This window comes from Crinia signifera, chromosome 2 (assembly GCF_055691185.1).
Source record: "Crinia signifera chromosome 2, ASM5569118v1, whole genome shotgun sequence".
Classification (NCBI taxonomy): Eukaryota; Metazoa; Chordata; class Amphibia; order Anura; family Myobatrachidae; genus Crinia; species Crinia signifera.
In genome coordinates, this window is record NC_139218.1 from 312,874,384 (window position 1) to 312,890,231 (window position 15,848).

Consider the following 15,848-nt stretch of genomic DNA (forward strand, 5'->3'; position numbering starts at 1 on the left):
CCAGATTATAGAAAATTAGGGGATTAAGTGCATGGTCAGAATTAAGCTTGTTAATAAAAGGGGATTTTTGTAAGAACTTGCCGTTCAAACCCCTTTCTCTGAGTTCAGTCCCGTGACACAGCTAGCCTTGGGATGTAGGAGGGTCCGCAGGAGCCAAGGCACCTATAGCTGAAGCTTTTCCTCTGGCTGCAGGCTCCTCCCCTTCTGCATCCTCAGAATGCTCCAGTTCAATCTTAAATAGCACACTAGGATACACAACTCGGTACAATGCCCAACATCTTGTATGCACAGTCATCTTACCATAACATGACACGCATGCACTTACTGAGCGTAGGGGAGGGATCGCTGTGTCACAGGACTGGAAATTCTTACAAAAAATCCCCTTTTCTCTTTCGTCCATTCCGGTGACACCGCTAACGTTGGGACGTTCACGAGCCGGTACTATGGAAGGGTATGTTCAGACTGCCAGTTCTCATCACTGCCCGTCCGAATGAAGCGTCCTCCAACGCGAACTCAGGGAACCTGTAAAATTTGGTTAAGGTGTGAACAGAGGACCAAGTGGCAGCCCTGCACAACTGCTCCGCTGTAGCCCCATGACGCACAGCCCAAGAGGAAGCTACTGACCTGGTGGTATGTGCATTAATCGGAGAAGGAACACGTCTACCCACCTTTTCCCCCTTCAGGAGGGGAAAATACCGGGAGCACAATCTCCTGGTTCAAATGAAATGAGGAAACCACTTTTGGTAAAAACTTAGGTACTGTTCGAAGCACAGCCCTATCCTCATGAAAAACTAAATGCGGAAATTTATAGGACAACGTTTACTAACTCCGAAACACGCCTTGCCGAAGCAAAAGCTAACAAAAATGCCAATTTCCAAGACACATACTTAAGGTCTGCTGACCTTAAAGGTTCAAAAGGAGGGCTCTGAAGTACAGACAGAACTAAATACAAGTCCCATGGTGCCACCGGATGTCTATACGGTGATTTAAGCCTGGTAACACCCTGTAAAAAGGTCTGAACCTCAGGCAGAAAAGCTATCCTTTTCTGGAAAAAAAATAGATAAAGCGGACAGCTGTACTTTCAAAGACTGTAAACTCAGTCCCGATGAAAAGCCATCCTGTAGGTACTCCAATAACCTGGATACCTTGAAACTGGAGGTGTGTACTTTCTGTCGCTCACACCTCCTGATGTAAATCTTCCAAACTCTGTGATAATATGCAGCTGAGACTGGCTTACGAGCCCTAAGCATAGTCTGAATCACCGCATCAGAAGGACCTTTCTTTTTTAATAAGGCAGTCTCATAAGCCAGGCCGCCAAACTGAGCCGAGCAAGGTCCTGGTCAAGAAAAGGTCCTTGTCTTAGCAGGTCTTGACGAAGAGGCAGAGGCCAAGACTCCACTGATAACCTTAGAATGTCGAGAACCACGACCTCTTGGGCCAGTTCGGTGCTATCAGAATGGTTTGCAACACCCTCGTTATCATTGGGAACGGAGGGAAGCTATATACCAAATGAAACTACCACTAAAACCGTCATTGCATTTACCGCCCAGGCGGTTTGGTCCCTGGAACAGAACTTTGGAACCTGACAGTTGTTTCTGGATGCCATTAAGTCCACCTCTGGGAGCCCCCAGAGATTCACAAGTTCCTGGAATACCGCCGTATGCAAGCGCCATTTCCCCTCTAGCAGATCCTCCCTGCTGAGGAAATCCGCTTCCACATTCCGGATCCCTGGAATGAAGACAGCAGACAGAACCGGAGTGTTGTTTTCTGCCCAGGTAAGTATCTGAGAGACTTCCTGCATTGCCATCCTGCTGCGAGTCCCAACCTGATGATTCAGGTATGCCACAGCCGTGGCATTGTCCGACTGCACTCGGATAGGAAGGCCTTTCAAACTCTCCTCGGCCTGTTGAAGTCATCCAAACTGCACAAAGCTCCAAAATATTTATTGGAAGTCTGGATTCCTGCTTGGACCAAAGACCCTGCAACCGATGGTGAAGGGCAACTGCCCCCCAAACCCTGAGACTGGCGTTAGATGTTATCACCACCTAGTTCCAAGACCGAAGGGACTGCCCTAGCTGCAAAGTCTCTATGTCCATCCACCAAAGTAAAGACTCCTTTGTCTCTTGAGAGAGAAGCAAAGTTTTCTGTTTTATGGTCTTTGCGTTTCCCGACCAGCAAGATAGAATGTTCCACTGCAAACTTCTGGAATGAAACCTGGCAAATTGGAGCGTCTCGCAACTCACCATCTTGCCCAGGAGCCTCACCCCTTGCTGAATTGTAGGACTGTGTGCCTGCAGTAACAGTAGGACTAACTGACGGATGACCTTGGCTTTGGATTCTGGAAGGAAAACCCTGAGTAAATGGGTGTCCAGTATCACCCCCAGAAAAAGTAATTTCTGAGATGGAATTAAATGGGATTTGGACATGTTCAAAACCCATCCCATGTCCTGCAAAAACTGTGTTGCTATGGACAGGTTTTCCAACAACTTGGTCTCCGACTCTGCTTTGAATAGCAGGTCGTCTGTAAGGGATGATCACTATGGCCAGACCAAAGGGTAGTGCCTGGAACTGCAAATGAGTCTCCCCTATTGTGAAGCGAAGAAGAGACTGATGTTCCCTGCATATCAGTATATGTAGATCCTGGATGTCCAGGGATGCTAAAAATTCCCCTGGCTCTATGCTGCCAAGCACTGAGAGGAGCTATTCCATTCTGAAATGATCCACCCATAGGTGTTGATTTAGTGATCTCAGATTTAGAATGGGTCTGACTGACCCATCTGGCTTTGGTACCAAACAGTATTGAATAAAAACCCTTCTTGTGTTCCTCCTGAGGGACCGGGACCACAACGCCCTTCTCCCTCAGAGACAAGGCCGCTTCCAGAAGAACCGTGCGTGCCCTGGCCTCTTGAGGCAAAGGGGTTGGCAGAAATATCTTTGGTGGATTTCCCCTGAAAATTATCCGATAACCTGTAGATACTATGAAGAGAACCCACTGGTCGGCTGATGGAAGGTTCCACCTGTCCCAATACTGCAGGAGGCGACCCCCCACTCTGATACCAGAACCTGTACCCCGTCATGCGGAGAACTTATCCTCTCCTTTTGACACTTGCTTCTTACTGAAGGCCCCAAATCTGGATGCTGGGAATGTATCTCTTCCCGCCTGTCCTCTACTAGAAACTCCGCCTCGAAATGAACAACGAAAAGTAGGTTTAAACGCCCCAAACTTAGAACCTGAGGCCTTAGTGGTGGTAGGCAAGAAGGTACTTTTATTTAGCTGGCAAATTTATGGCAGCCAATACAGTATGACCCACTAGCATCACAAGGATCAGTCAGATCTGTGCAATGTTTCTCAGTATAAATTAAAAACGTAAAACTGGCATGTGGACCCATGCCCGGCAATAACCAGCCAGATGCTCGTTGAGGTGTTCCTGGTTGCAGAAATACAGAAGAGGATGGAGGGGTGGCTGTGGTGCTCCTGTATTTCTATGTCCAGCTCTCAGACTGGTCCTGGTTCCCAAAATATAGGGGACAAAAGGAGTAGAGGTCTCCCATATTTTGGCAACCAGCATCGGCTCAAACAGCCAGCAGTATCATGCCACTGCTGGGGAACAATTATATAGGGTCCCCTGACCAAAACATGATCACACTGGGTCATCCGTTCCCATCCACAACATAAATACCTAAATAAAAGATGCAGAAAAGAAAAAACTTTAATACATACTACTTTCAGGCATATATACTTATCTACAGGATCCTCCGTAGGCCTCTTCTCTTGACCTTAGTGGTACCTGTGACAAGAAATTATACTCCCCATCCACTCTGGTGTAGATCAGACCCTCTTCGGTCCATGTAGGCATCCACGATTGTTAAACAAACATATCGAGTCTCCCATACTACCGGACTGAGGAGCCACAGGGTATTTCCACTTGCAGCTCCTCCCCAAGAATGAGGAATTTCCCAGCAAAGTCTTCCCCTAGCCAATCAGTAGTGGGCTTAGTATATTTAATACATAGAAAAATCAATATATAAAAACTCACCAGTCAAGATAGTTGGCAAAAAAAAGTTATTTTGATATCCTTTTAACTAAAAAAATTCTGACACAGGTGGATGACTTTTTATTTTGGGGGGGGGGGGGGGGGGGGGGGGGAAGAGAGGCGCGCTGACGTGTAATGACTCAGTATGAGTAGTATGATTGTTGAAGAGGAAAAAGAAAAAAAAAAAGTTTAAACAAGTGGATCCCAACATTTTTTGAATCACACTGCCCTAGAACATTACAAAAATGATTGAGAATTTCTGGAAAACGACATTAATTATACATCTATATCTGTAAAATTGTGTTCATCATCCTTAGTATCAAATTATGTCGCTTACCACAGGGCTCGACAAACCCTGGGCCACAGGTCACCACGTGGGCTTGAGGTTTGGTCATCAACATCAACCCTAAACCCCCCCCCCCCCCCCCCCGGCGGCAAGAGCAGGTCCGTCGCAGCACGGCTATAACAAAACTCGAGCTAGCATCCCAAGCCAATTGGAGTTTGCAGTTTGGGAGCCAATCAGGAGCGGAAGTGGTATCTCAGCTCCTGAATGGCTGTCGGACCAAGCTCCAAATGACTTGCAATCTGGTGCAAATTTTTAAATAGCTATGCCGTGGCGAACCTGCGGGGAAGCAGCTCTGCCTGGCTGATGCCATTACCGCATATAGTAACGGCAGGGTGGAGGAGAAGGCTGCCATTTACCCAAGTTCGCCTCTGGCAAATCATGGTAACAAGCATGTTAACCCCATTAGCAATGAGCACAACTTATGTGGGATAGTATGTAATTATGGCATGTGGGATTATATATGAGCATGACCATGGTTGGTATAGTGCAAGCATGTCCAAACTATGGCCCTCCAGTTGTGAAACTACACATTCCAGCATGCCTTGCCATACTTTTGTCATTGCATAATTAGCAAGACTTTGTGAAGGCATGATGAAAATTGTCGTTTCACAACAGCTGGAAGGCCATAGTTTGGACATGTCTGATATAATGTGTAATGGACATTATGGCATGTGTACACCTTTGGCGCACTCTGTCCCTATTATTCATTTATCTGGCTCCAAACTTTGTCAACCCTGACTTAACACATCACTGACCCCTTTTGTTCTCATATGTTATGATTGGCAGCCACAAGCATTGATTTTGCCTTTTATATTGATCATAAATAATTCTAAGTTGGTTCTGCACCATCAACCAAGGTCCCCCCTGTATGTGACACCACACTTTGTAAACTACCTTCATTAGTGGAGGGTTTTTTGGGAGCACTCCCCACTGGGCGATTTTTTTTTATTGGAAGCGCTCCCTAAAAAAAAACAAAAAAAAAAAAAACACCGTTTGTCATAAGGCAGCCCGGAGACTTGTATAGAAAAGCATGGAGAGGAGGTACAGCACAGGGGAGGGAGCCGGGCAGCACTGAAGCTGCCAGAGTTCAGCGATTACACTCAGCAGCACTGCCCAGCTGTAAACAGTGGCAATCCCAAGAACTTTACAGGCTTGCCAGACTGGGCACAGCCCAGAAAATTCTCAGGATTGCCACTGAAGGGGATTTAGTATCAGATCACTTCTCCCTCTTCCAATATGGTTAAAGCTCAGATTAAATGCCCAACCTTAAAGAGAATTTAGTTCTGGGCATAAGTACACCACTTTCTCCTTGTATGGTGTATAACAAGATTCTTTCCACTCACTATTGCCAGAAAAACAGATCAATCCAGAGCAAATACACCATTGTTATTGTTATACCATGGTGCTAGAGTATACAGATGTTTACACCAAATGAAACTCAGTGCCAGGCTTCCTATGTAACAGCCTTGTAGGCAATGCACATTCTAATAGTGTTTACAGCTGTAAAACACAAAACCACATACAGACAGTATAGTAAAGCATCCATTCTATTGATTTTCATAATTAAATCACATTATCTCCAAATTATATAGCTGTGTGCTCAATAATAAATGTTACACAGCTTCAGTGCCAAGAACATTACCAGTGTACATGGTGTTTGGATCATGCACACTATGCAACCCATAGAAAACTCTTGATGTCATACTGTTTACACATTAAGTTTAACCAACCATCATATGGGTTATGCTCACGTTTTCCAGTCTACCATCCTAGTGCCCAACCACTGGTTTTCTTTCTTTACAGCCAGCATACTGGGGAGGGGGGAGGAGAGGGGGGCAGCCATACTGCGTAAGATCAGTCAATATCAAGTACGCATAGCATGTAAGTACATTGTATTTCAGAAATAACTACACAAGCCAATGGATTGTTGATATGCTGTAGCATTAAAACTATTTGTATGGGCCTCTAAGGCACATAAATCAGGCTTTGGAATTTGTGCAACTTACCATTCCATATGGCCAGCCATCAGGCTAGAGGCATTACAACTCACATATATTCATATTGCAGCTTTCTTATACATGGGCCTGATGCCGGCACATGGTCACTTCTGTGAATGGCAGCAGGGTGCAAATAGGTTCAGAAGAAAATGTAGTCAGGTATTTGAGTGGAGTGGTATTGTTGCAACACTAGTTCTGGTACTTGTGTATTATAGCGGCGCCCCCGATGTACATCGCACGATGAACGCATGCCATGTACCGGATGGCATGCGACGTGATTTTGACCCCCTATGCGAAGAAAAATCGTATGAGCACCCTAATGGGTGCTTACAATGTTAAATACACCCCCACCCCACTATAAACGTGAACCCGAAGCGTGGCGAGCGCAGCGGTACGCGTCCTACGACCTTTTCATACCCCCACTATCCAGAAGAGACTAGTGTGGCAAGCGGACGCGGATACCTTCACAGGTAAACGCGTCCCTTCGCGGGCTTCACAGGTATCCGCTGGCCACACTATTCTATTCTCAACTCCACGCCGACATGGATAGTGGGGGGTATGAAAAGGTCGTAGGACGCGTACCGCTGCGCTCGCCACGCTTCGGGTTCACGTTTATAGTGGGGGGGTGCATTTAACATTGTATAAGCACCCATTAGGGTGCTTATACAATGTTTAATCACATTGTATGCCATGTACAATGGCATACAATTTGAAAATTGTATGCCATCGCACACTATCCAAGGAAAACGCATCTCATCGCATGCGTTATGATATGCGATGGGCGCCGCCAAATTATACAAGTACCCTAGTTCTTTCAATATAGTGGACCTAGGCCACCATAACTGTTAGATGTATGTACACACTCACTAACACAAGAGCAACATTTCTTTTTTTATGGAATTAATTTATGATGCGTATATTAGTTAATACTTTTTTTTTTTAATGTTGAACAGGCGTAACAGTGGTAGTAAGGGGTCAGTATGTGCAGTAACTTTTTGCAACCTACCATTTTCTTATACCGCAGGTAATCGCATTAGTAAAGCAATGCATGAATTCCATTAAACGGCAGCAAACAAGCTACCAAAGTCTTCAAATGAAATAACCTCTACAAAACATTGACATAGGGCTGATCATTTCCTTTTGTAGACAGTCCACTTAAGTTACAGCTGAACTAGTGCGGCAGACCGCAGGTCGAGTTCCGCAACACCTTCATGGCTGGGAGTTTAGAGACAATAAGACACTTTCATTGATGATCCAGAGCAGAAGTTGGCGCTTGGGTCAGACTGCTGTAGCTTCTTTAAAACATGCATGAAGGAGACTCATTCTATACCAGAGAATGACCAAGTATCACACAGAGGCTTTTACCTAGAGTGGAGTTTAATGACTTTATTTGGACTAAATGACAAGAGTTTAAAATGTCTCCACTCCAATAATTTAGGGTCAGAAAAAAAAATGAAGCTCAATGATAACAGTCCAGTTAGAGTTGGTCTTAAGACTTTGCTTAATCCTGATGTTGTATAGATGGAAAGCAGCAGTTGGTTGTGACAGATGATCCAAATGATGTTACTGTAAAATATAGAATATAATGTAACTATATACATCCAGTAGATTTCCATAAGGAACAAAAAGATATCAAACGTGTTTTCTTCTATTCAATCTGTTAAGTCACATCAGGACAGACAGAAAGCGCGAGGAAAGCTTTATTTAGCATCTTAGTGCAAACCAGAAGGCAACAGGACTGCTTTTGGTCTATCAATAGATGCATTGAAGAAAAGTATATAATGTGCCACGTATTTGCAATAGCCATAGAATTGGATACAGCCTTTTCTACTTTAGGAAAAACCTTCAATTTTACAGGTCTTTAAAATCAACTGAAATGTAACCCAATTTGAGCTATAGCTCACCACAATATAAAATACAATCTACTGTATTCCAGTTAATGTTGCTAAATGCCTTGTCAGATTGATAACTTACACATTTTTCAATCTCCAGCCCGTCTTTGAAGAAGATGAAGTAAGGTGTTAAACCATCCTCACGGAAGTCTAGCAGTCCCACCATGCCTTCGGGATTCATGGTCTCTCCTGTGAAAAACTAATACAGAGAAGGGCTGGTGAGAAAACTGCATTTTGTTCCATAATCGCCAAACATTAGCAGAATATAGAAGGGTTATTGTACAGACAATAACTTACCTCAAAATTCTTGAAATTTGATAGAGTTAATTTGACTCTTTCTGCAGCACCAGTCATGAATGGTTTTACTCTCTCTGGGCAAGTTTCCTCAAGTAGGGCTTTGAGGCTACAAATAAATTACATTCATTAGCTTTAAACTTTGAGAGCGAGGGGGAAAAAACCCCCCACACAAGCCATACCACATTTCATTTGAGTGCTCAGACTTTTAGTTGTTTCATAGGAGCAAAGCCTCCAAAGGTGTCCTAAGAGTCATCATTGCCATAGTATGGACAAACATTTTTTTTTTTTTTTTTATTTAAATGAAGCACTAGAATATAAGACTGATAAAAAGGGAAAGTAGGTTCTGGGTTTACTCTGCTGCCTGGTTTCAGTTCCTGAGGCAGATTGCCAAGCAAGAGATAAAATTGATTACCATCTAATTCAGACACCTTTGCAGTGACACTAACTTTGTTTACATACACCTATGAAACTGACTGGTGAGGTTATGAGGTTTTTATTTACCTGCCCACGAACAGGTTAAAGATAATAGTTTGCCTCCCCATTACAAAAGCCACAGGTGCTGGATTCATGTGGGCATCACAGGTTGGGGAAATGCTAATGTAGTTCACTGACTTTCAGCCACGTCATTTTTCAAGCACTAGTGAAGTACCTGAACCACACCTGATTTGTTAATAAAAGGTTTTTTTAACCAAGATAAATGGGGCCACATAAAGAGACAGCCTTTCCAGAAAGTTGTTAATTCCAATTCGCTAAAGCTTACTTCTCCAATTATCTAGCCGAGTGGCCTGCTTAACATTCAAACAATTCTTAACCCTATAGACTGTAAAAGTAGTAATCGGCCTTAAGGTGTTTGTAAACCACCTGGAAGCTTCAGTTACATTTACAGAACATTGCTGAGACATTAAGTTCTGATCACCTACCTTTTCAAATAGTCCTTAATATACTGTTTGTATGACTCCTTGGTAAAGCCTGTTTGCTGAAGCTTATGGTTTAATACTATATCAATCCCAGTGACTTTTGTGGTATCTGATCCTTCATCAAGACACTCTGCAGAGGCATTTCCACCAATCAAAGCATCATCAATTGCACCTTCCTCTCTGGTCACCATCTAAAGATAAGTCAGCAAATTAGAAGGCAACAGAAACAAGCCTACCACAACTAACATTTATCACTTCACCAAGCTTAATAAATCTACCCCATAGTGTTTAAACTGTCTGGTTTTTATCACCGGCCAATCAGCTCTTAACTGTCATTTTTCAAACCAAGCCTGTAGCTTCACAAGTAGGAGCCGATTGGTCGGTGATAAAAACCAGTTTCACTTCACCGAGCTTAATAAATCTACCCCTATATAACAAAAAACCTTCAAGAGCACCACAACCCTCTAGTTTACTGTGAGAAACCAACTTACCTTCCCTTCAACCTCATAACAGATTCCATTACTGCTTTCGGTAATCTTGTAGATGTCAGAAAACATTTCATCTCCTAAAAAAAAAAAAAAACACATTTAGGCTTCCAGTTTTCAAATGCTGAAAAGGACAGTGTGCAGACACTGAAAGTAGGCCATCTGTGCACTTCTAAATCACAGCAGGAAACAAGAGTAGAACAAATGCAACCCCCCAACCTTTTTGTTCAAACTGAGTTTGTAGACCGTGAGAGGCACATAAGACAGGGACTTTAGTGGCTGTATTAGAGTTTGTTTTTCACATTAATACATTGTGTGGAACTCGGCAAATGAAGGTTTGTGAGCTATACCAATTCCTTATCAGATAAGTAGGTCAACACTGGTTGCAGAAGAGTTCTAGCTAAGGCAAGAATATAGTCCACTAAACAGACACACCACCAAAGTGGGTTAAGTGTAGTCAATTTGTTTCAAAGAAAAAGAATAGCGCAACTCCTGTTTATGTTTTCCTTTATTCAATCTGTTAAGTCAAAGTCTGACAGACAGAAAGCGCAAGGAAAGGTTTCTATAGCATCTCAGTGCAAACCAAAAAGCTACAGTAGAAGCTTGTGGTCTATCAATAGATGCATTGATCCAAGCCACGTAGATACTTAAAACTGGGTACACGCCTAAAAATCTGTCCAAGCTGGTGGGAACACACCTCTGGTAATGTATTGGAGCATATGGAATGCAACCATTTGCCTCCAAACACTGGGGGATGGGGAGATCGACCACTATGGTCATGCAGACAGATTGGTTAAGTGCATTTGGTTTAATGACTTTATCCAAACAGTGTTTTTGCCCATTTTCCAGAGTTTGGGAGCAAGTAGCTGGTAATATGGGAGCAAGTGAGAAGTTCTTTCCACCAGATTGGACAGAACCATCTTAAAGGTGCATGATCACTATCCCACAGAACAGAGCCATTTGAGATACTTGGGGCCAGATGTATCAAGCTTCCCAAAGTGATAAACTACCAGCCAATCAGCTCCTACGTGTCGGGTTTTGAAAAGAGACAGGCAGGAGCTGATTGGATATGAACCTCCAGCCACTTTTTGAAGCTTGATACAGGGCACTGGGAGGTAATTGATCTAGAATTTACAGAGTCGCGCAGAACACAATTTACCATCATTGGACACTCAAAGCCACACCACTGATGGTTACCATTAATAATTACACCAACAACCATCTTTATTATACAGTGTTCTTAAGGTCTGTCCATAACATGTAGTCAGTATATCACTGGTCAAGACCCCAATATTCAGTATACCAACAGACTGCCGTAAGACTACCAGCGCCAGAACCTCAAGATGATAAGGTGTGGTACACGCCGCGGTTTAAATGCCTTTCAGGCATTGAGATATTTTACTAAATCACTCAGAAAATAACTGAATGTTGGCCTGTGTGTGTAGGGCCCAAAAAGCACAAGCAGGGAGTGCTAAGTCATGCTGCAGGGAGGGTGGGTTCGAATCACACACTGGTATTGTGCCACTGCCCATGACAAATAGCACTGCCAACCCTTCGTGCTGTCATTTTTCTAACTTAGGGGTCAGTTACGGCACTGGGCACACTGAAATCGCTTAGAAGTGCTTGCAAGCAATTTTTAGCAAATTCAGCCAACGAAGGGTGCGAGATCGGCTTAATTCAGGTGCCGGTTCAAGCATTTAAACATATGGGGTTGATCCTATTGGCGCAAGATTCTTTTAACACTCTTGATATTATGGGAAGTTTTCGATAGCCTATGATTGTATTCAGTAGGTGTGTACGTGTCAGTCCCTGTCCCAGTGGAGATTACACCTTATGGTAGACACTACAGTGTTAACCTTTACACACCGAATGCTACACATCAGGGCTTTCTACGGTCAGGTGTACAAGTGAACTTTGTGCATGGCCATCGATCGTATATGCTCATCGTCAAATGCTTTCGCCATCGGTGGGACAGAACCAAAAGTTTCTCTACAATTGAAGGTATAGAACTTCGGATCTCCCCCTTACTAGTCCCGGATAACACCCCGCAGTCCGGTGAGAATGTTAAAAGCCTGACCCGCCCGGAGCGCGCTACACCGCTCCTAGCATACAGGCCGGAAGAGCCGCGGTACACATTGCGTAACCAGCCCGGCTGCCAGTCACCGCGTACACAGCCAGAAAGTTCTACACCGGAAACCGCCCCTTCCTGATGCCCTAATCTGCCCGGCAACACCCCTCCCCCACATCTCCCGCCCATTTCCCACCGCCGGTGACGCACAAAACAAGGGGCGAGACGTCACAATGGCGCCTCCTGGAGCTGGCAAAGCGCTATCACCACCACCGCCGCCGCCGCCCGGGGTGAGAGAGCGCAGTCCCGGCAGCCAGGCGCAGAAGTGACGCAGGCAGTCTGCGGGTACCATGCGGCAGCCGGGGCCCCCTCGGCTACATGCGCCCCGAGACCCTCCGGCCACATGTGCCGGCACTTGTGAAGGGAACACAGGGAGCGCATAGGCCGCAGCACCGGCACGGGCGAAACCGCCATACACTGCCAATAATTGCGAGAGTAAATGAGTTGGGCAAGCGGGCCGGCCACCGGCTACTCACCGCTGATTCTGTCCTTGTAGATGATCATGGTTGCGGCGGCTGGTGCTGGCGTCCCCGGAGCAGAGTGCGGGAGGCTCAGTGCCGGCGGAGGGTGGGGAGTAAAAAGAACGAGTCAGCGCCTCACTGGCTTCATATAGGGGCGGCCCGGCCCTGGTGACGCGTATTGCGCATGCGCACTGCGGGGTGGGGAGGCCCGCGCTCGGCTGAGGGGAAGCACGCGGTGGTGTCGCCTCCCCTTTGCGCTATTGCCGCGACTGCAACTGCTGGGAGGGGTTTCCTCTACCCGCCCCGGGCCGCAGTGCCCTCTGCTGGCTGCTGTGACATGCTTGCTTTTATCTTTTCGTTTGGAATTGTTATGGAAAATGTATTCGTGCTACAATATAGCAGAAGAGCAGGGACACGCAGATCATGTATATGTGACTGCATGTATACATTAAAGCTTGACGATGGCCATACACTTATACATCACGTTGATAAATAACTTTTTGAAGCTTGATAAGCCGCCCATACACGTCCCGATACGGGCGTGCGTTCAGTGCTCAACTAGCACGCATCACATCGCAATCGCATTGCATTGCCTGTGCATGCAGTGCGATGCAATGTGATGAAAACTAAGTACAAAAAGTATGTGCAAGCACATACTTTTTGTACTGTGCGATGAGGTGCCGCGGGAGCGCGCACCTCAAAGCACAGATCGGACAGCCCGCATCGCAGCGTGTATGGGCTGCTATACATCTGACCCTAAAGGTGCCCATACACAGTACGTTTTGTCTTCGATGCGTTCTGTACTAGATTGCATCGCATCTAGTTCAAATCACATGAAATACGCTAAAACAGTATGCGATTTGAACTAGATGCAATGCGATCTAGAACAAAAAGTACTCCATGCACATACTTTTTGTACTCTGCGATGAGTGGGAACACACATCACAAGCCATATAGGAGCACAGTGAAATGTGAACTGAACTTGATGTGGTTTAACCCATTTAGTGGTGTTTTTTTTTTTAAAGGTAGCTCTCCCCACTGGGCCAGTTTTTTTATGGGGAGCGCTACCTAAGAAAACCCACCGCGCTGTCTCCCAGGCCGGGCAACGCTGCTGAAAACTATGTCAGCTGCTCCACCGGCACTGCCCCCCGGCAACTCAGTCCTGCCCCCGCCCCCCTGTCATAAAACAGACTTGGGGCAGTAATACGGTTACTTTGCCATTTGTCTGTCATGGAGAAAAAAATAAATATGTACAGTATATAATTAGCAAGATAGTGCCCCAATTTTAAATTGACTAACCTTTACATGAGAAGGTTATTGGTAACTATCTCGGCTTGGCATTTTGCAACATGGGCGATGCGCTTAACACAAAGGATGAGCCTTACAGGGTCCTGTCTTGTATTCTCCACTGCTCTACAGTTCATCATTTTAGAGTTCATTGATGATGCAAACCACTTGTGGTGCCTTATAAATACAATGTAATAATAATGATGGCATCCTGAAGCTGTGATTGGAGGACTGTAGGAGTTTTCTCACTTGGAGCTTTTAAAAGTTAGCACACTCTGCACCACCCAAATATCACAATCCCATTTTTGCATTTTTAATGTACCCATTTATTATGTTTTATTCTGCTGCAAATAATCTGGGGAACATTTATTTAAACTAGTGCCAACAAGAATACATACTACTATTGTCCACACAAACCAAAATGTATTAAATAAAGGCCCCCCATACACCATGCGATTTTCTAGAGATGGTCGCAGATGAAAATGTCACACTGCTGGGAGAAGAGGCAGGGGAGGACGCTGGTAAGAGGAGCATGCTCCTACGACCAGCGACCATTCAGGGGCTGAAAACGGGAGCGCGCACCCGGCGATTTATCGCTGGTGCACACTCCAATTACTGGCAATATGGTCGCTCAGCGACCATATTGCCAGCAATAAATGTACCGTGTATACACAGCTTTAGATGAATCGGACTCAACAGCTGTACATCACAGGCGCATTATAGCACCTGCAATGTATCACATATGATTTCACTTGAATACTCCCGCCAGCTCCCCGGGAGTACTTTTACATATGATAAATTGTATGCAATTTATTGTATGTAAAAAATGGCACATCAAGTGCCAAATCATAAGTGAGCCTTCCCGGGGAGCTCAAGTGAAATCAGGTCTGGCTTGTCCTTAGGACGGGATGCAGTCATAATCCCGGCGTTCAAAATACCGACCACCGAAATCCTGACACTTTCTCCCTCTATGGGTGTCCACTAGAATAAATTAGTGTGCTGAGCGTAGCGAGGCATACAGCCCGCTGCGTGGTAAGTGTCCCCCCTTGTCGGGATTCCGGCATCGGGATTTAGAATTCCGGTATTTCGACCACCGGGATTTCGTATCAAACCCCTAAAGACAACTCGGACTAGTGTATGGGGGCCTTAACAGTCGATAAACAGTTACCTATTTATAGCGCTGGTATACAACATTGCACTTTATAATTGAGAGTAATCTAATCAAACAAAGACAGTAATAAGAGATAAACATGGGTGCGGGTAAAAGACTTAAGGCCCCCATACACTAGGGCGACTTGTCCTTAGGACAAGTCGCCCCCGACTTCCCCCTGAGCTTCCCCGGCTGCTCCCCGGGGGAGCTTGATTAGATTGACACTTAATGTGCCATTTTTTACATGTGATTTATCACATGTAAAAAACCCGGGGAGCGGGGGGGGGGGGGGGGGGGGCTACAGAGCAGGGCTGCTGGTGGGAGCAGGGGAGGCTGGGGACGCTGCGGGGGACACAGGCGGCATAGAGCCGGGCAGAGGGAGCCGGGAGCTGTCAGTGCTAGAAAAAAAAGCCTGAACAATGAATGGGCAGCCTGTGATTGGCTGAGCGCTCTCTCAGCCAATTGCTGACTGGCTGAGAGAGCGCTCAGCCAATCACAGGCCGCCCATTCATTGTATGGGCTTTTTTTTTTTTATTCAGTATACTGACAGCTCCCGGCTCCCCCTGCCCGGCTCTATGCCGCCTGTGTCCCCCGCAGCGTCCCCAGCCCCCCCTGCTCCCTCCACTGCCGCGCCGCCCCACTAGGTCCCAAGTCGGGTGGTCGGACGTGCAGCAGGTCCGACCACCCGACGCAGATCCGATGCGCACGGGATCGCGCATCGGATCTGAGGGGACATCAAAACTAGCCGATTTTGGTCCGATTTCGGCCAGATCCGACTGATCTGGCCGAAATCTGACCAAAATCGGCTAGTGTATGGGGGCCTTTAGACGCAAGAGGGCAGGCTTACTTCTAAA

General features: G+C 45.7%; 1 protein-coding gene and 3 non-coding genes across 4 annotated transcripts; all 4 read right to left on the minus strand.

Moving 5' to 3' along the window:
* Positions 1-7,296: 7,296 nt before the first annotated feature.
* TPT1 (tumor protein, translationally-controlled 1) lies at positions 7,297-12,729 on the minus strand. The gene is made up of 6 exons (XM_083168961.1): positions 12,573-12,729; positions 9,975-10,048; positions 9,487-9,674; positions 8,567-8,672; positions 8,352-8,468; positions 7,297-7,943 (listed from the first exon to the last, which is right to left on the minus strand). Exons 1-6 carry the CDS (start codon positions 12,598-12,600, stop codon positions 7,941-7,943), a joined length of 516 nt encoding a protein of 171 aa, XP_083025087.1. The 5' UTR covers positions 12,601-12,729; the 3' UTR covers positions 7,297-7,940.
* Positions 8,014-8,142, minus strand: LOC146061835 (small nucleolar RNA SNORA31). The gene has a single exon (XR_014471282.1). It is a non-coding gene; the product is annotated as a small nucleolar RNA SNORA31 (small nucleolar RNA).
* Positions 8,759-8,827, minus strand: LOC146061817 (small nucleolar RNA SNORD58). The gene has a single exon (XR_014471266.1). It is a non-coding gene; the product is annotated as a small nucleolar RNA SNORD58 (small nucleolar RNA).
* On the minus strand, positions 10,465-10,594 carry LOC146061834 (small nucleolar RNA SNORA31). The gene has a single exon (XR_014471281.1). It is a non-coding gene; the product is annotated as a small nucleolar RNA SNORA31 (small nucleolar RNA).
* Positions 12,730-15,848: the final 3,119 nt, after the last annotated feature.

What these genes read in the sequence shown, in the direction of transcription:
- TPT1 (XM_083168961.1), bottom strand. Translation starts at nt 12,600, where the DNA reads ATGATCATCTACAAGGACAGAATCAGCG. An exon ending in CTACAAGGACAGAATCAGCG is followed by an intron (nt 10,049 to 12,572) that starts GTGAGTAGCCGG and finishes TTTTTTTTTTAG; the next exon opens with GAGATGAAATGTTTTCTGAC. An exon ending in GTTATGAGGTTGAAGGGAAG is followed by an intron (nt 9,675 to 9,974) that starts GTAAGTTGGTTT and finishes ACTTATCTTTAG; the next exon opens with ATGGTGACCAGAGAGGAAGG.